Source organism: Hypanus sabinus, chromosome 13 (assembly GCF_030144855.1).
Source record: "Hypanus sabinus isolate sHypSab1 chromosome 13, sHypSab1.hap1, whole genome shotgun sequence".
In the NCBI taxonomy this organism is placed as follows: Eukaryota; Metazoa; Chordata; class Chondrichthyes; order Myliobatiformes; family Dasyatidae; genus Hypanus; species Hypanus sabinus.
This window is the reverse complement of record NC_082718.1, coordinates 14,264,527-14,289,816: the sequence shown is the minus strand read 5'-3', so window position 1 is coordinate 14,289,816 and position 25,290 is coordinate 14,264,527. Positions and strand designations below refer to the sequence as shown.

Here is a 25,290-nt window from a genome sequence, read left to right as displayed (position 1 = left end):
GAATGCGTGGCTGAGGAATTGGTGTAGGGGGTAAGATTTCAAATTTATGGATCATTGGAATATCCTCTGCAGAAGGTATGATCTGTACAAAAAGAATAGGTTACACCTGAACTCGAGGGGGACAAATATCCTTGTAGACAAGTTAGCTAGAGCTGTTAGGGGGGATTTAAACTAATTTGGAAGCGGTTGGGAACCGGAGTGATAGGGCTGAGGATGGGGCAGTTGATATACAAGTAGATGCAGTGTGCAGTGTGGCTGTGAGGAAGGAAAGGCAGATCAGCAGGAACATTTCAGTCAGTGGGATGAGTTAATGAGCAACAGGGGGCCAAAATCTAAAAGGATGAATAATACAGGACTGAAGGCATTATATTTGAATGCACGTAGTATACAGAATAAGGTAGATTATCTTCTCGTGCAGTTAGAGATTGGCTGGCATGACATTGTGGGCATCACTGAGTTGTGGCTGAAAAAACAACATAATTAGGACCTTAACATCTAAGCATACGCATTGTATCAAAAGGACAGGCAGTAGGCAGAGGGGATGGGATGGCTCGGTTTGAAAAAATATGAAATCAAATCCTTAGAAAGAGCTGACATAGGATTGGAAATTGCGGAACCCTTATGGGCAGGGTTAAGAAACTGCAAAGGTAAAAAAAGACTCTGATGGGAGTTATACACAGGTCTCCAAACAGTTGTCAAGATATGGGATACAATTAGAATGGGAAATTGAAAAGGCATGTAAAAAGGGCAATATTATGATAGTCATGGAGGATTTCAATAAGCAGGTAAATTGAAAAAGTTAGGTTGGTAATGGATCCCAGGAGATGGAATTTGTAGAATGCTGACATGATGGCTGCAGCCTAGTCACACTGTTGTAAATTCTCATTCTTTGCAACTATTCCAATAAATCCCCTCTGTGTCCTCCTCAGAATCTTTATTTCACTCCAGTATATGGTGACCAGGACTGAATACACCAAGTGCAGGTGACGGGAAAGAGATAATTTTGCAATGTTTGAGCTGCAGCATTGCGTGCAGATGAGGGGTGAAAGCAACAGTGGGACAGGATGTCTGCTGGAAACTGGACTCACACAACAACACACACAGCTCAGGATGCAATTCTCTTTATTATTGGCTGAGAAACTAAATGAGTACAGTCTCCACAGACAGTGAGAGTGTTTACAAAGAAATCAGGCACTGAATCCACCGCTGGAAATGATGAGTGGATAGTTCTGGAGTCTTCTAAATACTGTGAAATTTGTAGGCACAAACAAAGCCAAGTTTCTCATCACAGGGATAATCATTCCACTTTGAAGGACCTTGAAGCAGAGAAAAGGAATCCAACATTGACCTGTTAGTCCACAAGCTTAATGTTACAGTTGCTGAAAATCTGAAAATAATTCTGGAAATATTCAGTAGGTCAGACAGCATGTGTATATAGAGAAAGAGGAAGGTCATTAATGGAGAAAATACATTTATTTCTCTCTCTCCACAGATGCTGCCTCGCCTGCAGAGTGTTTTCAGCACTTTCTATTTTTTGTTTAATCTAAATATTTCCTCTTTTTGAGTCAAAGTCTATGAGCCATGAATTTTTTTTGACCTTGATCCATGTGGTTGCCTTGTAAAATAAGGGAGTCACTTCCTATTGTGGTCAGGATAAGTGTTGCTGAAACCTGATATCTCACAAAATTCACTGGGGACTTGGAGTGTTCCAGACTGAAGTGGCTGGGCTCACCCTGGGCTGGAACCCCTGGACAGCGTGCCTATCCCATCAGTGATAAACTGAGCCTTCACTGTTTCATGGGAACAGGGTCTGGAATCTCTGGAATGTAGAAGATAAACATAATATTTCTGGTTTCAATTTTTACCCAGAAAAAAATTATTTCTTTCTGTTATGAGGAGAAAATGGGAGGGCCATGAGTCAGTCCGCATTAGGGGATCAGAGGCGAAGAATTTTATATTCCTCAGCATTACCATTTCAAAGAATGAATCCTGTGTTTAGCACTTAAATGCCATTACAAAGAAACCATGGCAGCACCTTTACTTTCTTGGAAGTTTGTGAAGATTTTGACAGACTTCTATAGATGCACAATAGAGACTGGTTGCATCACAGCTTGGAATGGAAACACCAATACCCTCGAACCAAACAGTCAACACAAGGTAGTGTGTATGGCCAGTCTGTCACCTTATGAAGGACCCCACACCCACCTCATACAAACTCTTCTCCCTCCTGCTGTCTGGGAAAAGGCACCGAAGCATTCAGACTCTCATGACCAGACTATGTAACAGTTTCTTCCCCCAAGCTATCAGACTCCTCAATACCCAAAGCCTGGATGAAACCTTACTGCCCTATTTTCTTGTTTATTATTTATTGTAATGCCTGCATTGTTCTGTGCACTTTATGCAGTCCTGGGTAGGTCTGTAGTCTAGTGTAGTTTTTCTCTGTGTTTTTTTTTACATAGTTCAGTCTAGTTTTTGTACTGTGTCATGTAACACCATGGTCCTGAAAAACATTGTCTCGTCTTTACTGTGTACAATACCAGCAGTTATGGTTGAAATGACAATAAAAAGTGACGACTTGACTTGAGTATACCAAGAAAGAGTGCTATCACAAGATATCAGATACTATTATTAAGGAGCCCTCACCATCCAGGCCAGGCTCTCTTCTTGCTGCTGCCATGAGAACGGAGATACAGGAGCTGATGGTCCCACAAGCACTGAACTGATTCCACAACCTATGGAATCACTTTGAAGGACTCTACAACTCATGTTCCAATATTATTGAATCTTTATTTATTTATTTATTTATTTATTTATTATTATTTGGTTTGTTTCTTTTATACTTGCACTATTTGTTGCCTCTTGCACGTTGGTTCTTTGCCTGTCTTTGTGAGTAGTTCTATTGTGTTTATTTGTATTTACTGTGAATGCCCACGAGCAAATGATATTAAATTTTCTTTGAACTTTGTACTTTGAGTTTCTTTATCTGCAGTGCCACGCCTCAGGATCCTCCAAACCTGATATTACATTCCTTGTAAGCGTCACACTGAGTCGAATCTGAAAAATTAGCTCTGTTGTTCAGATGAGCATGGGGTCGATTCATTCCTCTGTGGTGACAAGTGTGGTGAACTACATATACCTGCCTGGACACGCCCCTCTGCCAACTGCTCTTGTGGCTCCTCTCACAGACCCCTGTATAAAGGTGATTGGGGCACTGCTCCTCCCACTGTCTTCAACATGGTTGTGCCCGTTTTCGCTGTCCGGGTCCTACAGACACTCGTGCGGGCCTGCGATTGCAGGGAGCTGACGGCGGAACAGCATGCAGACCTCCTGGCACGAGACGCCTTCGTCACGGGGATCAGGTCAGTGTACGTACAGAAGCGGCTGCTGGAACACGCCGATCTTACCTTACATTCGGCGATTGAGCTGGCCGACACACTGGAGGCCGCTCTGAACAATGCTGATGCTCTCCATGCATGCGATCTCCCGCCGATCTCGTGGACACTGCAGACCCCTCAACCTGCCAGTGAATTGACCACGGCTGCTGCCAGTCGTGAGTCTGTGAAGTCCCTGCAACCCTCCGACAAATCGACCACGGCTGCTGCCAGTCGCAAGTCCACGAAGTGTTACTTCTGCGGACTCGAGAAGCACCACCAAAAATGCTGCCCGGCCCGAGAAGCTACCTGCTCCAGCTGCGGAAAGAAGGGCAACTTCGCCAAGGCCTGTAAGTCCAAACCGGGAGCACTGAGAGTTTTGTTCACCCGGACACGGTGCAACGCTGCAGACTCGTGAAACGACTGGTAAGCCAGAGGGTAGCTATGGCTTCTGGGTCGCATACTACAGACATCCTGGGGGATTGTGTAGTGACACTGGTGGTGCAGGGCACAGAATATCAGGACGTTGTCTTACTGGTCATGCCTCAACTGTGTGCCCCTGTGCTATTGGGGCTCAACTTCCAGAGCCACCTGAAAAGCGTGACAATGGAGTATGACGGGCCCCTCCCACAATCACTGTCAGGAATCCCCAGTTCTGTGGGAATTCGTCACATACCCCGCTACTGACCACACACACACACCGAACCGCACATCCCACCCTACACCATGCCAACAGCTGCACTACGGACACCACTTGCGGCCTCTCTACCCTTAAGATCCCTCCCCCACCACTGTTCACCAACCTGACTCCCAACTGTAAACCTGTGGCAACTAAAAGCAGGAGGTACAGCGTAGGGGACAGGGCCTTCATTAAGTTGGAGGTGCAGCGGCTGTTCAGGGAGGGGATCTTTGAGCCAAGCACAAGTCCTTGGAGGGCCCAGGTGGTTGTTGTTCGGAACAGGGAGAAAAATAGGATGGTCATGGACTACAGCCAGACCATCAATAGATTCACGCAGCTTGACGTGTACCCACTACCTTGCATCACGGTTATGGTCACTCAAATAGCTCAGTACAATGTGTACTTGACCATAGACCTAAAATCCGCTTACCATCAGCTCCCCATCTGCCCGGAGGACCGCCCCTACACTGCCTTCGAGGCGGGCGGCAGACTTCCTGCGCCTCCCCTTCGGTGTCACAAATGGTGTCTTTGTCTTCCAGAGGGAAATGGACCGGATGGTGGACCAGTGCCAACTGAAGGCCATGTTCCCATATCTGAATAATATCACCATTTGCAGTCCAACTGGCAAGATCACGACACCAACCTCCAACAATTTTTACAAGCGGCCAAAGCTCTTAACCTTACCTATAACAGGGACAAGTGTGTGTTTGGAACCACCCGACTTGCTATCCTTGGGTATGTCGTGGAGAAGGGAGTCATTGGCCCTGACCCCGACTGTATGCGCCCCCTGTGGAAATCCCTCTTCCCATCACCCTCAGAGCCCTCAAAAGGTGCCTAGGCTTCTTCTCCTATTACGCCTGCCCCCTGGTCTAGTCCACCACCTTTCCCCTCTCAGCTGAGGCCCACGCGGCCTTCAGCTGCATTACAGGGGACACCGCTGAAGCAACAATGCATGCAGTGAATGAGACCATTCCCGCCCAAGTAGAGAGTGACGCCTCCGACTTCGCGCTGGCTGCTACCCTCAATCAGGCAGGAAGACCGGTGGCGGTCTTCTCCCATACCCGTCAAGGCCCTGAAATTCAGCTCTCCGCAATGGAGAAAGAAGCTATTAGGCACCAGAGGCACTATCTCACCGGCAAAAAGTTCACCCTGCTGACTGACCAGCGCTCGGTTGCATTCATGTTTAGCAACCAACAGCGGGGCAAAATCAAAAATGATAAAATTTTGAGATGGAGAATTGAACTCTTCACCTACAACTACGACATCCTGTACTGGCCTGGACGGCTCAAGGAACCTCCGATGCCCTATCCCGGGGAACATGTGTCAGTGCACAGATCAATTGGCTATACGCCCTCCATGCAGATGTTTGCCACTCGGGGGCCCAGCAGGTTCACCTACTTCATGCCAACCTGATGGGCGGGAGGACATGGTCTCCATCCATGACCTGGCGCCCGCAGGAACACCAGACCCCTACCCTGAACAGTCTGTGGTAACTATGAACCCCGTACCCACCGATCTATATCCCCACGTGACACCGCGCACTCCAAGCCCTACACGGACACCTCACGACACTCCCGTACTGAGCACCACGCATACGCACACGCACACGCATGTGGGGTTACTGATGCCTAACGGGCTGGCACCTCAAGTCAGGCCGGAGCCAGCACAACACCCGTCACCAGTGCAATCACCACTGGTGCTACGTAGATCGCAGCAATGTACTCGACCGTCTGATAGGCTTGACCTGTAAATATACATGTCGGGAACTTCGCCCCCTGGGGACTCTCCTTTAAAAAAAAAGGAGGGGTGATTGTGGTAAACCATGTATATCTGTTTGGACATGCCCCTCTGCTGGCTGCTCCCGTGGTTCCTCCCACAGACCCCTATATAAAGGTGATTGGAGCACTGCTCCTCCCACAGTCTTCAACATGGTTGTGCCCATTTTCGCTGTTAATAAAAGCCTATCATTTTGTACTCTACTTCCAGTCTCCTAGAGTTATTGATAGTGCAAAAGACAAGCCTCTTCAATACTGTGTCTGAAACGGACTTCGAAGAAAATAAAGTTTCCCTCACTGTTAACACCATGATGAATATGCACACAGTCTTCATTGTCGTGATCATCAGGCTGACCTCTATCCCAGTCTTTGTAAGTGTAGTCAGTTCCATCGATCCATGTGAAATTCCCTTCCTGTGGGATAGAAATCAGTGATTATTTCTGTGGGAACACTGAGTAACCTGTCACTTAATGGTACAGGGAGGAGCTGGACCTGAGTCAGAGTGAGACCAGAATACGAGCAGACAGGACAAACGGGGCAGTGAATGAGATTTTAAATGATGGACTGTCAGGGTGGGGGAAATCTCATGGAAGAAACAGAATCCTTGGAACAAAAGAAACCGGATCTGAGAGTAAAAGTCAGGGAGAAGGAGAAATGATAACTCGGACAACGAGTTATTGAGCACAAATACACAAACTGATCTCATAAACACTAGAGGGACAAACGACAGACGAACTTAAAAAGACTGCACATGAATGGACACAGACTACAAAACCAAATGTGAATTGGAGGCAGGAAAATTTGTGACTCACTTAGATCCTGTATAGAGTTCTGGTCTCCAATGTATGGATTGGGTATGGAGACACCACTGAAGGTGAGAACACGTTTGCAGGGACAATACCAGAAATGAAAAGTCATACATATCAATAAAGGTTGAGCAAACTTGAGCCATTGTCTCTCATTGACTGATGGTAATCTCTCTCTCTCTCTGAATGGCTACCTTTTCTAACTGTAGAGCCACATCTACAATTAACACTTGGATGTTGAAGCCAGATGATTGTGTGTGGAATGGCCAAGCAGCTCACTGGGATCCTCCTTCAAACTGTGAAGATTCAACAGGATCAACATAGAGAAATGTTTCCACTTGTGGTGCATGGCCACAAACACAGGAGAGCCACAGATCAATCCAGCAGGCTCCTCGAGAGAAACTCTTTTCTCCAGATTGTGACGCACTGGGGTCAGTGATTGGTAGGAAAAGACAGAGACACCACTCATGAGGGAGAAAGGAAAGTCACACTGATCATGTCAGATGAAGGAGTGATGCACCATCAATAACTCTGAGACGTGAGTTAAGGTAGGCTTTTATTGGCTGGAAGAAAGCACAAGCAGCAAGTGACCACCACACAACATCCTGGAGACTGAGGAAGGGGCTGTGCCTCCAATCGCCTTTATACCGGGGTCCGTGGGAGGAACCACAGGAGCAGTCAGCGGGGTGTGGGGGGCATGTCCAGACAGGTATATGTAGTTCACCACAAGGAGAGAGAGAGAAGGCTCGTGTAAAGATAAACAGGGACATTAACATTTGTAAACTTGAGGAAATCTGCAGATGCTGGAAATTCAAACAACACACACAAGATGCTGGTAGAACACAGCAGGCCAGGCAGCATCTATAGGGAGAAACGTCGACAGTGCTTCTCCCTATAGATGCTGCCAGTCCTGCTTTGTTCCTCCAGCAATTTGTGTACTTTAAAATGTGTGACTTTATTTGTTCACATGACTTGGTGTCATTGGTCAGAGCATAATTTATTGTCCTTCCCTGATCATCCTCTGACCATTTCAGAGGGCAGGTAAGAGTCACACATTGATGGATCTCTGGAGTCACAGTGAGGTCAGACTGGGGAAGGATGGCAGATTCCTCACCCTGAAGAACAACAGTGAACCGGATGAGTTTTTACAACAGTCTGGTCGTTCCATTGTCACCATTTCTGATAAAAATGTTTTACTCTGGATTTATTGCATTTTATTTACTTGGATCCAAATCCGGATTTGGATGGGATTCAAATTTGTGTCCCTGGATCATTAGGGTACACCCAGTAACTTAACCACTACACTACTGCACCCCTGTTACTCTACAGGATGTCAGGTGTAATTCTGTCAGTGAACACTGATGCCACTTCAGAGATTCATCAATGTGTTAATGTAATCTGCCCTCTGAAATGGTCAGAGGAGGTTGGGGAAGGACAACTTCTGGTCTGGCCAGGGTCATGACATCCTGTAGTGTAAAGCCTCATCGTTAACTTTACCATGCAAATGTCATTCAGGCCAATCCAAGCCCATGGCTTATTCTTCTCCACGGCAGCGACTACTTCAGAAATGAAAGCATTGTGTTCATCTGAATTCACTGAAGCCAGCTGTCCGTAATATGACTTTTGATCACAGAAATCCTTTAAATGAAAGAAATAATTTATCTGTCAGTGAGAATCAGCGTCTTTCGTCCTCTTACAGGCCGTTCAGTAAATTGCCCAACCTGACAGAACAAATAACAGTAGAACTGAAGAACAGGCCTTCAGATCCATAATGTTGTGAGGTTAATTAAGCCAAAAATGCCAAATTAACATAATGTCTTCTGAATGCACCCAGCCCATATCCTTTCATTCTCTGTATATTCATGTGATTATCTAAGAGCCTCGTAAGCACCTCTATTCTATCTACTGCCACCACCACTGCAGAGAGCACATTGCAGGCACCCTCCACCTCCTTGTCAAAATTTGTTCCCACATAGCTCCTTTGAAGTTACTCCCCCTCAACTAAAATACTGTACCTGCCCTCTGGTATTAGACACATTGACCATGGGAACAGGATACCAGCTGTCTACTCTGTCTAGGCATTTCATATTTATATAAACTCCATCAAGACTCTCCTTAGTCATCACCACTCCAGAGATAAAAATCCTAATTTCTCAAACCTCTCCTTAGAGCACAGGACCACCAATGTAGGCAACAGCTTCATAAACCTGTCTGACTCCTTTCCAAAGCCTCCACATCCTTCTTGTAATGGGCAGACCAAGAATGAATAAAATTTTCCAGACAAGGCCTATCCAGAGTTTAATAACACTGCAAAATAACTATATAACTTCCTGTCTCTTGAACTCATTGCCTCAACTAATAAGAACAAGCATGCCTTACACCTTCTTCATCTCCCATCAACTTGTGCAACCATTTTCTGGGAGCTATGGACTTACATCCTAAGAAGTATCTGTACATCATGGCTGTCAAGGGCCCCAATACTAACCATGTACTGTTCCTTCACATTTGATCTCCTAAAGTGCAGCACCAGCCTGGATTAAACTTCATCTGCCATTCTTCACCCATATCTACAATGATCCATATTTTTTGGCAATCTTTCACACTCTCCACAACACTATCACTCTTTGCAGTCTGTGAACTTACAAAACCCACCCACCATGAATTTTTATTCATGTGACTTACATCCATCACAAACTGTAGAATGTCCCAGGACAGTTCACAATGGAACACTATCAGTCAGGGAATACCATCCAGAATAAGATACATTGACTACTACACTCTCTCATCTACATGCAAGTCAATTCTTGAATCCAAGCAGCCAGGTCACCACAGATCTCACTCACTTTCACCTTCTGGATGAGCATCCCATGCAGGACCTTATCAAATGACTGACAAAAATCAATGTAAAATAGTAGTCGCCAACCTGTCAATCGCGATTGACCAGTCGATCTGTAAGACTTCCCCGGATGATCCCAAAAAAAGAAAAATAAATACACAAATACTGTTGAGAGATTGTTTCTGGGTTGCAGGGTTTTAGTTCCGTTCTTTCTGCCCAGTGCACAAGCGTGTAGCTCTCCTGCACTACACAGTGTACTTCTGTGGTCCCCACAGCTGAAACAATATGAGTCAGCTGCATCTTTCCTCATTCCCTGTCACGCACACTGTTGAACTTGAATACATGCGAGGTCATCAGGCGACTAAACGCAGTGACACACTCGCGCCAGGGATCGCTGGTTGGCCTCGTGTGGCCGGCGGGAAGTGCCGTCGCTACTGGCCTGGAGCGCTGCCTCTGAACCTGTTCACCACACCGAATGTTCATGGGGAACCCGGTGCTAAAATATTCGCAGACGACCTAATTCGGACTCAGCATTTTGTAAGTAGCAGAGCAGCTACCGCGCTGCGATCTACTGAAGTAAACTTTTGTCGGCCGATAGATCCTACAAGGGTGGGCAGGTGGGTGCTCTGTCGCACGCCCCGCTCGGTCGGCCACTTGCTCCGGACTGCGACCGCTGTGGGGACCTCTGGCTCTGAACTTGTCCTCTCACCCCACCCACGACCAGCTGCCCTTGGCCAAGGCGTCTGGTGGTGGGCGGGCAGGAGGCTGAGTTCGGGCGCAGAGGCTGTCTAATGAGGCAATGGCTCAAAACAGTTTCAGTACCTTGTGTCCAAGCACCCTGCACTTAAAGATGAACCCGCTGAGCTTTTTCAGAGGAAGAAACGTGAGCAAGCCGAACAGAAGCTGAGAGCCGCGAAAACTAAATTGCGGAATAGACTGGAAATAAGGAACCTGCAAGTATCGCTGTATTCCCGTCGTGATTAGCCACACCCCCCGCCCCCATCGGCCAGTCCACAAGAATATTATCAATATTAGACCGGTCCGCAGTGCAAAAAAACAGTGGGTACCTCCGGTGTTTAAACATTATCTCTACTTCCGGGTTGTGGGGTTTTACTTCCGGTCTTTTCTGCCCCGGTGCACATGTGTGTAACTAATTGATGTGGGGTCGATCTTGCCTTTTACAAAGGCTGAGGTAGGGGATCTTGGACTTAAAAAAGTTGGTGACCACTAATGTAAAACATTAACCACAGCTCTACCTTCATCAGTCAGCTTTGCCACATCCTCAAAAAGCTCAATGAAATTATTAAAGAAGTGACTTGAACTTCCACTGCAAAATCATTAGTTTCTAAACCCACTTCTGGATGTGTAGATTCTACTAAAATCCAAATATTTCACCCTTTGATCCAACTGATAGAAACCTGAGCCCATGGCTACAGTGAAACACTCCCTGGAACATAGGGATTCATCACAGACAACTCAACTAGAGGCTGTGCTGTGAGTTCATGGGAATGAACCAGCAGAGACCGATATTCCACAGGACTTCCAAAGAAATCACTTAATCCAGGGACTTACCTCAGCTGCTTCCCATGTCTTTTCTTCACTGAAAAACCGGTAACAGGAGTTTAAAAGAGAATAATAAAACCAGTTTTCATCACAGGGTCCTCTGGATAGTTCACGCTTTTCAAGGTGATGCTGAGTCCTCTCCAGTTCCAAGGAATTCTCTGTCCCTTCAGTCAAAGAATTAGCATTTAAACCAACTACAGTTAGCAAAGTACCAGTCATAAATGAAGGACGAGGGATGACTGCACAGGCGCGCGGATGTCAGTGAGTTAGACCAGTGTGAAGTTTAAAAGGAGACAGCTTTACAAAGCGGGTGTTGGAGAAGCGGGTGATGGAGTAGGAGGGCTTTGGTTCAACAGGAGTTGAGGCCAGGTAGGTTACCTGTGAAGAATAGAAACAGGAAGTATGTCTGTGAGGCCGGTGTTCTGTACTGGGTGTCAGACGTGGGAAGTCCGGGAGACTCCCAGCCTCCCTGATGGCCACATCTGCACCAGGTGCATCAAGTTGCAGCTCCTTAGAGACTGGGTTAGGGAACTGGAGCTGCAGCTCAATGACCTTCATCTGGTCAAGGAAAGTGAGGAGGTGATAGAGAGGAGCTTTAGGCAAGTAGTCACACCAGGGCCTCGGGAGACAGATAAGTGGGTGACAGTCAGGAGAGGGAAGGGCAAGAGGCAGATACTAGAGAGTACCCCTGTGCTGTCTCCCTTAACAATAAGTACTCCTGTTTGAGTACTGTTGGGGGTGACAGCCTCCCTGGGGGAAGCGACAGTGGCCACAGCTCTGGCACAGAGTCTTGCCCTGTGGCTCAGAAAGGTAGGGAAAGGAAGAAGGCAGCAGTAATAAGGGGACTCTATAGTTAGGGGGTGAGACAGCTGATTCTGTGGACGTAGGAAAGAAACACAGATGGTAGTTTGCCTTCCAGGTGCCAGGGTCATTGATGTTTCTAACCGTGTCCATGATATCTTGAAGTGGGAAGGAGAATAGCCAGAGGTTGCAGTACATGTAAGTACCAATGACATGGATAGGAAAAGGGAGGAGGTCCTGAAAACAGACTACAGGGAGTTAGAAAGGAAGCTGAGAAGCAGGACCTCAAAGGTGGTAATCTCAGGATTATTGCCTGTGCCACGTGACCGTGAGTTAAAGAATATAGTGAGGTGGAGGTTAAATGCGTGGCTGAGGGATTGGAGCAGGGGGCAGGGATTCTGATTTCTGGATCATTGGGACCTCTTTTGGGCAGGTTGCACTTGAATCCAAGGGGCACAAGTATCCTGGCAGGGAAATTTGCTAAGGCTATTAGAATTGCTGTGGGGTGGGAACTGAACTGAAGAGACGGAGGAAAGGGCTGTTGGCTCACAAATAGAGAAAGCTTGGAGACAGTGCGAGTGGGAGGATAGGCAGGTGATAGAGAACGGATGCGCTCAGACCGATGGTTTGAGATTTGTCTATTCTCATGCAAGAAGCATCATGAACAAAGCGGATGAGCTTGGAGCGTGGATCAGTACTTGGAGTTAATGTATTGTGGCCATTACAGAGACTTGGATGGTACAGGGGCAGGAATGGCTATTTCAAGTACCAGGCTTTAGATGTTGCAGACCAGACAGGGAGGGAGGCAAAAGAGATGGGGGGTGGCACTGCTGATCAGAGTTAGTGTCACAGCTGCAGAAAAAGAGGAAGTCATGTAGGGATTGCTTACTGAGTCTCTGTGGGTGGAAGTTAGAAACAGGAAGGGGTCAATAACTCTACTGGGTGTTCTTTATAGACCACCCAATAGTAACAGGGACTTTAAGGAGCAGATAGGGAGACAGATTATGGAAAGGTGTAACAATAACAGGGTTGCTGTGGTGAGAGATTTTAATTTCCCAAATATTGATTAGCATCTCCCTAGAGCAAGGGGTTTAGATGGGGTGGAGTTTGTTAGGTGTGTTCAGGAAGGTTTCCTGACACAATATGTAGATAAACCTACAAAAGTAGAGACTGTACCTGATCTGGTATTGGGAAATGAACCTGGTCAGGTGTCAGGTCTCTCAGTGGGACAGCATTTTAGAGATAGTGATCACAATTCTATCTCCTTTACCATAGCATTGGAGAGGGATAGGAACAGACAAATTATGAAAGCATTTAATTGGAGTACGGGGAAATATGAAGCTATCAGGCAGGAGCCTGGAAGCATAAACTGGGAGCAGATGTCCTCAGGGAAATGTATGGCAGAAATATGGCAAATGTTCAGGGGATACTTGCGTGACATTCTGCATAGGTAAGTCCCAATGAGACAGGGAAAGAATGGTAGGAACCAGGGTGTACAAATGCTGTTGAAAATCTAGTCAAGAAGAAAAGAAAAGCTAACATAAGGTTAAAAGATGAGGTAATGATAGAGATCTAAAAGATAATAAGGCTAGCAGGAAGGAGCTTAAAAGTGAAGTTAGGAGAGCCAGAAGGGGCCATGAGAAGGCCTTGGTGAGCAGGATTAAGGAAAATCCCCAAGGTATTCTACAAGTATGTGAAGAGCAAGAGGCTAAGATATAAGAGAATAAGACAAATCAAGTGTGACAGTGGAAAGGTGTGTATAAAACCAGAGGAGATAGCAGAGATACTTAATGAATACTTTGCTTCAGTATTCACCATGGAAAAGGATCTTGGTGATTGTGGGGATGACTTACAGCAGATTGAAAAGCTTGAGCATATAGTCATTAAGAAAGAGGATATGCTGGAACTTTTGGAAAGCATCAAGTTGGATAAGTCACCGGCACCAGACAAGATGTATCCCAGGCTACTATGGGAGGTGAGGGGAGGAGGTTGCTGATCCTCTGGCAATGATCTTTGCATCATCAATGGGGATGGGAGAGGTTCTGGAGGATTGGAGGGTTGCAGATATTGTTCCCTTATTCAAGAAAGTGAGTAGAGATAGCCCAGGAAATTATAAACCAGTGAGTCTGACTTCAGTGGTTGGTAAGGTGATGGAAAAGATCCTGAGAGGCAGGATTTCTGAACATTTGGAGAGGCATAATATGATTAGGAATAGTCAGCATGACTTTGTCAAAAGTAGGTAGTGCCTTACGAGCCTGATTGAATTTTTTGAGGATGTGACTAAGCATATTGATGTAGGAAGAGCAGTAGATGTTGTGTATATGGATTTTAGCAAGGCATTTGATAAGGTATCCCATGCAAGGCTTATTGAGAAATTAAGGAGGAGTGGGATCCAAGGGGACCTTGCTATGTAATTGCTTGCCCACAGAAGGCCAGGAGTGGTTGTATATGGGTCATATTTTGCATGGAGGACGGTGACCAGTGGTGTGGCTCAGGGATCTGTTCTGCGACCCCTTCTCTTAGTGATTTTCATAAATGACCTGGATGAGGAAGTGGAGGGCTGGATTAGTAAATTTGCTGATCACACAAAGGTTGGGGGTGTTGTGGATAGTGTAGAGGGCTGTCAGAGGTAACAGAGGGACATTGATAGGATGCAAAACTGGGCTGAGAAGTGGCAGATGGAGTTCAACCCAGATAAATGTGAGGTGGTTCACTTTGGTAAGTCAAATATAGTATTAATGATAATACACTTGGCAGTGTGGAGGATCAGAGGGATCATGGGGTCTGAGTTCATAGGACACTCAAAGCTGCTGTGCAGGTTGACTGTCTGGTTAAGAAGACATACAGTGCATTGGCCTTCATCAACCATGGTATTGAGTTTAAGAATCAAAACGTAATGTTACAGCTATATAGGACCCTGGTCAGACCCCAGTTGGAGGGCTGTGCTCAATTCTGGTCACCTCACTACAGAAAAGATGAGGAAACCTTAGAAATGGTGCAGAGGAGATTCACAAGGATGTTGCCTGGATTGAGGAGCATGCCTTATGAGAATAGGTTGAGTGAATTCGGCCTTTTCTCCTATGTTACAAATGAGGAGCAACTCTGATGGGCAGAAGGGCACAGAATCGCCAAAGCCCCCCTCCCCCTTTGGAGAATCGCAAATCGCTACTATTCCGATGCTTTTATCAAAGGAAATGAGAGAGATAAACAGCTCACACAAATTTATGAGAGAGAGGCACAGCACAGGTTGGAATGTCTCCTATTGACAAAGAGAGAAATTACTGTTATTGTCTCTTGGAGAAGGAATCATGTATTGAGTACTGTTATATTCATTGAAACCCCTCGGGGGCAACCAGAGTGGTCTGGTTGAGGGATTGCATCATCCCAACCTGATTGACATCTGAGACCCTGTGAGTGGGGATAAAAGTAGGATCTGGGGAACACCCCTCAGACGCACCAGGAGAGATGCTACGAGACCGGTGGGGGCTTGTGTGTGTGTCTACACTTGCCTGGGTGATGAGTCCTCCACGGAACGGTCTAGCTAAAGGACGGAGACGGATCAAGATCGTAAAAGGAAAGTCAGCAAGTCAATAGCTGTTACTCTCTCTCTCTCCCTCTTTCCCTCCAACAATTGCAACACAGTGAGCAGCAACTACCGCAGCCTGCATGAACTGAAGTGAACTTTATATTTCCATCGGACAATTCATTATCCCCTAGACAACGATAGAGCTTATTTCTTATTGATTATTATTATACCCGCACTTTTAGGTTTAGTATTGATGTCGTATATTATCTGTATATTTGCATTGATATTATTTTTGTGTATTTTTACTAATAAATACTGTTAAAATAGTATCATCAGACTTCAACGGATACTCCTATCTTTGCTGGTACCCAGTTACGGGCTTCGTAACACCTTGCAGCGGTGAAGGATGAGAGGTGACCTGACAGAGATGTATAAGATGATGAGAGGCATTGATCGTGTGGGTAGTCAGAGGCTTTTTCCCAGGGCTGAAATGGCTAACATGAGAGTGCCCAGTTTTATGGTACTTGGAAGTAGGTACAGAGGAGATGTCAGGGTAAGTTTTTTACGCAGTGAGTGGCGAGTGCGTGGAATGGGCTGCCAGTGACGGTGGTGGAGGCAGATACAATGGAGATTTCTGGAAAGGTACGTAGAGCTTAGTAAAACAGAGGGCTATGGGTAACTCTAGGTAATTTCTAAGTAAGTACACATTTGCAAAAGCTTTGTGGGCCAAACGGCCTATATTGTGCTGTAGGTTTTCTGTTTTCTATAAACATTCACAGAATTTGCTGATTCACAACACCAGATTTTGATGGACAGACAGAAGGTCAGAGTTCGAGGGGAGGAAGGAGCACCAGCTGTAACCATGGCCTGTCTAGTGTTTAATACAGACCTAATGTGATCTCCCTCGGTCCATCTCATGTAAAAAGGAGAAAGGGACAGATGGACAAACTGCAGGCTGATTAGCCTGACATTAGGAAGAGAAAATATATCAGGAAATGATCTGAGTGATGGCACAAATCATCATTTAGAGTGGTGCTTCTAATCAAGGACAATTGCATGGAGATGTTAAAGGAAACTGTACACTTTCTCTTCTTAGGCTGTCCATCAGGATCGAGAAGGATTTGCCTTCCAAAGGAGTATTGGTGCAGGATTTCATTCAATGTGGGGTGCCTGTTATACAACAACTACCACTCTGTCTACTCTAGACAAAGTGTGTGCCTGGTCTGCTGGCAATGAGGGCCAATTCCATTGGGGACTAAGCTCTATTAAACAGACAGACAGACAGGTAGACAGACATGCACTCACAATCTGACCACGTACTCATCATGATCAGAGATACAACATCTTGCACAGGTTTGTTCTCACCTCTTTTCCTTCCATCTCGTCCCACCCTGGCCCCCTCCCTCAGTCTGTCCTCCCTTGACAAATTTGTCAACTGGTGTGATTTTCTGTCCATTCCTCTGGAAATCTAGTTACAAATTGACCATTGTTGGGAATTAACTATTTTCAGATGGGATTTGAAGAGACAGAGAAATTGATAAAGGAGGGGTTAGTCCTGACATAAATGATGGGATGAAGACGGGGAGAAAGGATCTGGGTTTAGTAAATGAGGTAATGTCAGTTTGCTGCTTTTTCATTTGCTGAGAAACCAAAATGTGCAGAAGATATTGGGTTTGTCTCTGGGCCCCCAGTGGTGGGAGTGTAAAGTGTGGAATACAGCAGAATCTCAGAGGCACATTTCAGAAGGGTAATACTACAGTCATGAGGTTCTGTGACCTTCATGTAGATTGGGAAATGCACATTAGCAGCATTCACTAAGTATATGCAGAATGGCTTTCTGGACCTTAATGTTAAAGATCCAACAGCTCAGCAATGAGCAATGAACAAAGTTTAATTCAAAATCTTGAAGTCGGGGGCGTCATGTGATGATGTAGGCTTGAGACGTTGGGAATCCAGCTCCCTAGTAAAAAGTAATGAAATAGGGTTTAAGTGAAGAAGAGTTAACAAGTACCTATTAGAAACTGTTTATAAGCAACTCAGGATTATCTTTAGATATGGCTCCTAAACTGAAACAGAAGAAAGCTACTCCTTCGAAGACTGCGTAAGTCGGCGGGGGAAAAGGCCTAACCGTTTCGGTGAAGCCTCGGACTCAAGTTGGATTTCCTCCCGGTGAAGTGCATGGCACTTCTGATGGTGCGGGACAGGAAGTTGCGGCAATGTCAGCGGTCTCTAAGAAGAAACGGTAAGAACAATGCATGTGCGAAGAAACAAGTATGCATGAACAGATATTAACAAAACTACAAATCCCAACTACAGCTGGAAGTGAATCGGAAGTGGAATCAGATTCTTTGGGAAATACATATGAAGAAGAAGAGGGAAAGGAGGAGATTAAAGGAGACATAAGAGATATCCTGATATATATGATGAATGAATTAAAAGCTATAAGAACAGATATAAGATGGATGCAGATTACACTTGATAGTGTGGTGGAAAAACAAAAGAAGATGGATAATAAAGTTAAAGAGATGGAAGTAAAAATGGAAGAAAACACTGAAAGAATAGATAAGATAGAAGACAATAATCTTGCCTGGACAACAGAAAGAAAACGGATGTTGGAAAAAATAGATGTGCTTGAAAACTCTAGTAGATGAAATAATATTAAAATTGTTGGTCTTATAGAAGGTACAGAGGGAGAAAATCCAACAAAATTCTTCCAAGAATGGATTCCAAAAATTTTGGAAATGAAAGAAAGAAGTCAAGTAATTGAAATTGAAAGAGCACACAGAGCTTTAGGATCAAAACCTCAACAAGATCAAAATCCAAGATCAATTTTGATAAAATGCTTAAGGTACCAAGATAAAGAAGTGATCTTGAAGGTGCAAAAAAGAGAAATGGGCCATTGATGATCAAAGGGAAGAGAGTTTTTTTGTATCCAGACATAAGTTACTATCTTCTGAAGAGGCGGAAGGAATTTAATCCAGTGAAAAAATCTTTATGGGAAAAGGGCTATAAATTTTTATTGAGCTACCCAGCAAAATTGATCATTTTCCTGGATAACGAAGAAAGAAGATTTTTTGTTGACTACCGGAAAGCGGAGAAATTTGTGCAAGAACTACCTGATATCCACGAGGGGGAGTAAAGAATTATAGAAATGAAGTGGACTAATGATGAAGACTGAAACATGGTTGGACTTGACAGACATCTATAAGGAATAAGAAGAAAAAAATAGTTGAGGAGTATTAACTGGGAGTAGAGACATTAATTATTTTCTTTTTTGTTTCTTCACTAATATATTTTCTTTCTTTTTTTTGCTGGGGAGCTGGAGGAGCTCCTGATCGATGGCTGCAAGTTTCACGTGTACAATCATGGCGATTACCATGACCTGTAAAATGGGGGAGGGTAATGTTGTGTTTCTTTTTATTCACAACATTAATGGGGGGGGGTATTTTGTTTTTTTTTCTTATATATTGGTTATCTTTCTTCTATTTTTCTTCTTTTTTGCCTGGATAGTTGGGAAGAGACTCATAGCAACGTGGAGTATTTTAAAGGATTCCCAAGGTATTATGAATGATTAATTTACTTAATTTTTTAAATTTAATGTTAATGGACTTAATGGACCTGTGAAAAGAAAAATAGTTTTAACATATATTAAGAAAATGAAAGGAGATATAGCTTTTCAACAAGAAACACATTTAACAGAAACAGAACATAAGAAATTAAAGAGAGATTGGTTTGGAAATGTCATTGCAGCTTCATTTAATTCAAAATCGAGAGGAGATGCAATTTTGGTTAATAAAACTTTACCAATTAAAATACAAAATGTCATAATTGATTCTGTGGGGAGATATGTGATTATACATTGTCAATTTTTGTTCAGAATTATGGACTCTTATGAACATTTATGCACCAAATGAAAATGATGCAAAATTCATACAAGAAGTTTTTGGCTGTTGCACATGATAAAATATTAATAGGTGGAGACTTTAACTTTTGTTTAGATCCAGTTTTGGATAGGTCAACTAAAGTCGCTACAAAATCAAAAGTAATAAAACTAACTTTATCATTAATGAAAGATTTAAACCTGATTGATATATGGAGAAAAATTAATCCAAGAGAAAGAGACTATTCATTTTATTCAAATAGACATAAAACTTATTCAAGGATTGATTCTTTTTTATTATCAAAAAATATTCAGGATAGAGTGAAAAGTATGGAATATAAAGCAAGAATACTGTCAGATCATTCCCCCTTGATAATGACAATGATAATGATGGATAAGGAGGAATCGATCTATAGATGGAGATTTAATTCAATTTTATTAAAACATCAATATTTTTGTGATTTTATGAAAAAACAGATTCAATTTTTTTTGGATACAGATTTACATTCAGTTGAGGATAAAATTGTATTATGGGAAGTGATGAAAGCATATTTAAGGGGTCAGATTATAAGTTATACATCTAAAATTAAGAAGGAAGACATGGCAGAAATAGATCAATTGGAAAAAGATGTCATAAAGTTAGAAAGAGAATCTCAAAGATATATGACAGAAGAAAAACAAAGACCTTGTTAATAAAAAATTACAATATAATACACTCCAGACATATCGTACAGAAAAAGTAATTATAGAGAACTAAACAGAAATATTATGAATTAGGTGAAAGATCACATAAGATTCTTGCTTGGCAGCTGAAAACAGAACAGGCTTCTAAAACAATAAATGCAATTTGAACAAGTGTAAATCAGGTAACTTATAAACCTTTAGAAATTAATGAAATTAAAAAAAAATTTATACTGAACTATATCAATCAGAATCACAAAATAAGATTGTTGAGATAGATAAATTTTTATCACAAATAACTCTTCCAAAATTAAATTTGGAAGAACAGAAAGGATTAGATATGCCCTTTACGTTAAAAGAGGTTGAAGAAGCTTTAGGATCACTTCAGAGTAATGTAATAAATCCCCAGGAGAAGATGGTTTTCCTCCTGAATTTTATAAAAAAATTTAAAGATTTATTAATTCCTTTTATGGAATTAATATATCAAGTGGAAAGAATGCGTAAACTCCCACAATCTTTTTTAGCAGCGATCATAACTGTATTGCCAAAAAGAGATAGAGATCCTTTAAAACCAACATCATCTAGGCCTATTTCTTTGTTGAATACAGATTATAAAATAATAGCAAAAATTTTATCGAATAGAATATCTAAATATTTACCAAAATTAATACATATGGATCAAACAGGTTTTATTAAAAAACAGACAATTAATGGATAATATACCTCGGTTAGTATAATTCATTTGGCACAAAAAAGAGAGGAAATGAGTGTGGCTGTTGCTTTGGATGCAGAAAAAACATTTGATAGATTGGAATGGGATTTTTTATTTAAGGTATCGGAAAAATATGAGTTAGGAAAATCTTTTATACAATGAATTAAAACCTTAAATACTAATCCTCAAGCTAAAGTCGTTACAAATGGTCAGATTTCAACATCATTTTGCTTAACAAGGTCAACTAGACAAGGCTGCCCATTATCACCTGCTTTATTTGTATTGGCAATAGAACCATTAGCTGAATTAATTAGAACAGATTCAGACATTGGGGGCTTTAGAGTTAATCAAGAAGAATATAAGATTAATTTATTTGCTGATGATGTTTTGATTTATTTACCAAATCCATTGCAATCTTTGCAAAGACTATCTTTTAGATTGGAAGAATATGGGAAAGTATCAGGGTATAAAGTAAATTGGGATAAAAGTGAAATTTTACCCCTTACCAAAGGAAATTATAATCAATGTCGATTAGTAACTCAATTTTGATGGTCAATAAATGGGATAAAATATTTAGGTATTAGAGTTGATAATGATGTAAAAAATTTATATAAACAAAATTATTTGCCATTATTAAAAAAATAAAAGAGGATCTTGATAAATGGATGACATTACCAATAACATTAATAGGTAGAGTTAATGCTGTAAAGACGAATATATTTCCTAGATTGTAATATTTATTCCAAACTTTACCAATACAATTGCCTCAGAAGTTTTTTTCAAGAATTGAATAAATATGTAAGGAAATTTCTTTGGAAAGGAAAGATGTCAAGAATATCATTGGAAAAAATGACATGTAAATTTGATTTAGGAGGATTACAACTTCCAAATTTTAATAATTATTATAAAGCAAATCAACTTAGATTTATCGCGTCTTTTTTTGATGAAGAAAAACCGGCATGGATTAGAATAGAATTAGATAAGATAGGAGGAAACATACCAGAAGATTTTATATATAAATGGGAATCCAAACAGATACGGGGATTGATTTATGGAATAAGGTAAATATGGACAATGAGATGAAGAAATCTTTACTAGCAAAAAGAACTTTAATTCAAAATAGGCTTATTCCTTTTACAATGGATAATAAATTTTACATAATTGTTTCCAAAAGGGGATTAAATATATAGGTGATTGTTTTGAAGGAGGTATATTGATGTCGTTTGATCAATTAAAAAATAAATATAAAATATCAAACAACACTCTTTTCTGTTATTTTCAATTAAAGGCTTATTTATGAGAAAAGCTGGGTCAAACAATGTTGATGCCAAAACCTAGTGAAATAGAAATATTAATTCAAAAAGGAAAAATTTAAAAAATTTACAATCTGTATGTACAATTTGATTCAAAAACAGACAATTAAATCAGGAATTCATAAATCAAGACAAAAATGGGAATCTGATTTGAATATTAAAATTGATGGAAAAAGCTGGTCAAGATTATGTTCTGATAGTATGATAAATACAATAAATGTTTGACTTTGATTAGTACAATATAATTTTTTACATCAATTATATATAACACCACAGAAAATAAATAGATTAAATTCAAATATGTCTGACCAGAGTTTTTGATGTAATCAAGAAATTGGTACTTTTTTACATTCTACTTGGTCTTGTTTTAAAATTCAATCATTTTGGATAAATCTAAGACTTTTATTGGAACAAATTACTGGAGTACAACTCCCACATAGTCCAATATTTTTATTAGGAGACATTGAAGGGACAATACCGAAACTTAAATTGAATAAGTATCAGAAAAAAATTATAAAAATTGCATTGGCAGTAGCCAAAAAAGTTATCGCAGTTACTTGGAAATCTGATTTATATTTAACTATGGAGCATTGGAATAATGAAATATATAGTTGTATTCCACTTGAAAAAATTACATACAATCTAAGAAATGAATATGATATATTTTTGAAAATTTGGCTCCCATACCTACAAAAGATAAGATTAAATACATAGGTCCTTTGAAGATAAAATTATAAAGTAATTGGGGAAAATTAAAAATAAAAATAAAAATTATTTTGAACCCCATGGAGCATGTGGGGATCCTCTGATATCCAGGCAATCTTTCTCTTCTTTCTTTCTTTTTTTTCTTTCTTTAGACAAGGGTTAAGGGGGGGAGGGTTAAGGGGAGGGAGGAGGGTTAATATTATTTTTTTCTCTTTCTTACTATTTTATCATTACATTTAGTCCTTGTAATTTTCTAAAAATTTAATAAATAATTTTTAAAAAATCTTGAAGTCCATGTATCTTCAGCTAAGAATGAACATATTAAAGAGATTTTCAACAACTCCAGAATTTAAAAGTAAAATAAGCCAGATACAGATATGAGGCGTGACTTTGCCTTGGTCAGGTGGGTAATGGAGAATATACAAAAGGAATCAGAATCAGGTTCACTTTCACTGGTACATTCGATGAAATTGGTTGTTTTACAGTAGCAATACAGTGTTAGACTTAAAACCACTCTCACAGGTGTGATAGCAGAGAAGTAATAATGAAAATTTAAAGAACAAACCCACAGTTTATAACAAACACACTGTATATCCACCAGAGATACAAAGAACAGCAGATAGAGCTGTCCAACCATCGGTAACATTCAATGACAAAGATCAAAGGAAAAGGATTTTATCAGTGATAAAAGAGCAGCAAGCTGGAGATTTGGAATAATTAAAAATGCTCTTTAACAGCAAAACAAAGAAAATACACTTCATCAAATAAGAACCAAGTTATTGCTTATGAAAAAGGAAGCAGAATTTCAGGGCCATCATCTGAGAAATGGAATAAATTTTCCTCCAGAAAAAAAGGAAAAGATGAACAAAAGCTGTGAGTCGTTTGCAATCAGGCCATGCTCCCTCATGCCTTCACGCTCAACCTCACTGGTGACAAATAGACTGCACTTTGTGCATTGGACCCAGTGCCTAGAGAAGTTACTTCTCTATATCCACAGAGTTCCTCACAGAAAGTCACATATCCACTTACCTACAACTTTATTTTGCTATGAAACATCACTGTTGAAAAATCTCTGTCTATTGATCTGCAGGAGAGTTTCTGACATCTTCCATATCAACAGTTTGGAGATGAGTATCCCAGAAAAAAGACAATTGCTACCACATCCTGACCAGTCCAATGTCAACAAATTCCCATGTCCCGCAGTCCCAACATAGGACCAGTGTTCCTCACAGCAATATATTTATAAAGCTCCTAGAATGAATGCACCTTACCTGTCACATCACTTACAAGCAGCACGGTCATCACCAAAACCCAGACCAGCATCATGTTTCTTCTCTCAAACCTGAAACAAAAGAAAATAATCCATCATTACAGTCAAGTTTCCCAGTGAAGTTGGGGATATCCCGTCACCATTCGCACCTCTCTCTCTCTCTGCCAGTTCCCTGCATCAATAAAGTTTCTAATGGAATTGCGTCCCCAAATATGTGTTGTTTTCAATCTTAGAAACCTCAGAAAATATTGAAATTAAACACAATTGGCTCGTCTAACCAACGTAACTGTTACCACTGGCTAATCAACATAGACTGAACAGAACAAAATTAACAGGAAACCACAGAAATGACTTGTGAGCTCTAAGTATGATTGCAGAACATTACTCTTTAACTGAACACTGAGAAGTGGAGGCTGTAGAAAGCATTTATGATCCCATGACGTTTTTGTGATATTTGAGTTCAATAAATATTATCAACAAGAACAATTAGGATGTAATATTCAGTTAAACCCTTCAAAAACAGAGTATTCACACAGATCACCTCACTCACTCATATCCTTGCTCTGGTTTGTTTCCCTTCCATTTCCCATCATAGGGGATGATCTCCCTCCATCACTGACTCTGGAATTTGTAATCCATTTGTGAGGAATGGGCTAATTTAGAATGACGACCACTTTCCAATAAGGAGCTGGAGTGAAGTCTGCTCAGATGGAACATGGACATTTGGGGGATAATGATCTGCCTGATTTTGATGCTTCTCCAGGGACAGTTCAGTGAGATCCCTGAGCTAACATGATGTGGGAAGGAATCCCACATTGATCTCCAGTAGAGTGGGACCAATGGGTCTTTTATTCTCTGGAATCTCTCTGTTTTTCAGTCACTTCACTCTCACAGGCAGAACAAGTGATCTCTGAAGCTCATTGTACGTTCAGCTCATCCTCATTGCCTGCTAGAATAGAATAATGCAATGATACTGCACAGGAGGAGGATATTTGCCCCATCATATCTGTACCATCTTTTGATTGTGTAATCCATTTAGTTTAATTCTCCTGTTCTTTCCTTCTGCCACAAGAATCTTTCCTTCACACATTTAGCCAAAACCTTTGATAGTTATTATTGACTCTGCTTCCACCAGCCCTTCATTCAGTGATTTTCACATCATGACAACTTCCTGAGCAAAATGAATTCCTCCTGAAACATCTGATCCATTTGCCATCTAAGATCTCATCCCTTTGGTTACTGTTCTTGCAGCCTGGCAGAACAATAGTTATTGTTGGCCTGTGCTGGTCAGAGCAAATCGTCAGTGTGGGGTGTGGGTGGCAGGGAAGTATACAGAGAGTACTCCACAATGTTTCTGATCTCAAAACTTACA

The 25,290-nt window shown here is 41.7% G+C and overlaps 1 protein-coding gene across 3 annotated transcripts; it reads right to left on the bottom strand.

Moving 5' to 3' along the window:
- Window positions 1-1,121: 1,121 nt before the first annotated feature.
- Window positions 1,122-24,539, bottom strand: LOC132403461 (alpha-N-acetylgalactosamine-specific lectin-like). 3 transcript variants are annotated; one of them, XM_059986865.1, is made up of 6 exons: window positions 24,469-24,539; window positions 23,920-23,990; window positions 11,040-11,194; window positions 8,129-8,269; window positions 6,124-6,238; window positions 1,122-1,316 (listed from the first exon to the last, which is right to left on the bottom strand). In XM_059986865.1, exons 2-6 carry the CDS (start codon window positions 23,972-23,974, stop codon window positions 1,240-1,242), a joined length of 543 nt encoding a protein of 180 aa, XP_059842848.1. In that variant the 5' UTR covers window positions 23,975-23,990; window positions 24,469-24,539; the 3' UTR covers window positions 1,122-1,239. The 3 variants fall into 3 exon arrangements, with proteins under 3 accessions (XP_059842848.1, XP_059842849.1, XP_059842847.1); XM_059986866.1 differs by lacking the exon at window positions 24,469-24,539 and adding an exon at window positions 24,068-24,186 and having other exon boundaries at window positions 6,181-6,238; XM_059986864.1 differs by lacking the exon at window positions 24,469-24,539 and adding an exon at window positions 24,068-24,177.
- Window positions 24,540-25,290: the final 751 nt, after the last annotated feature.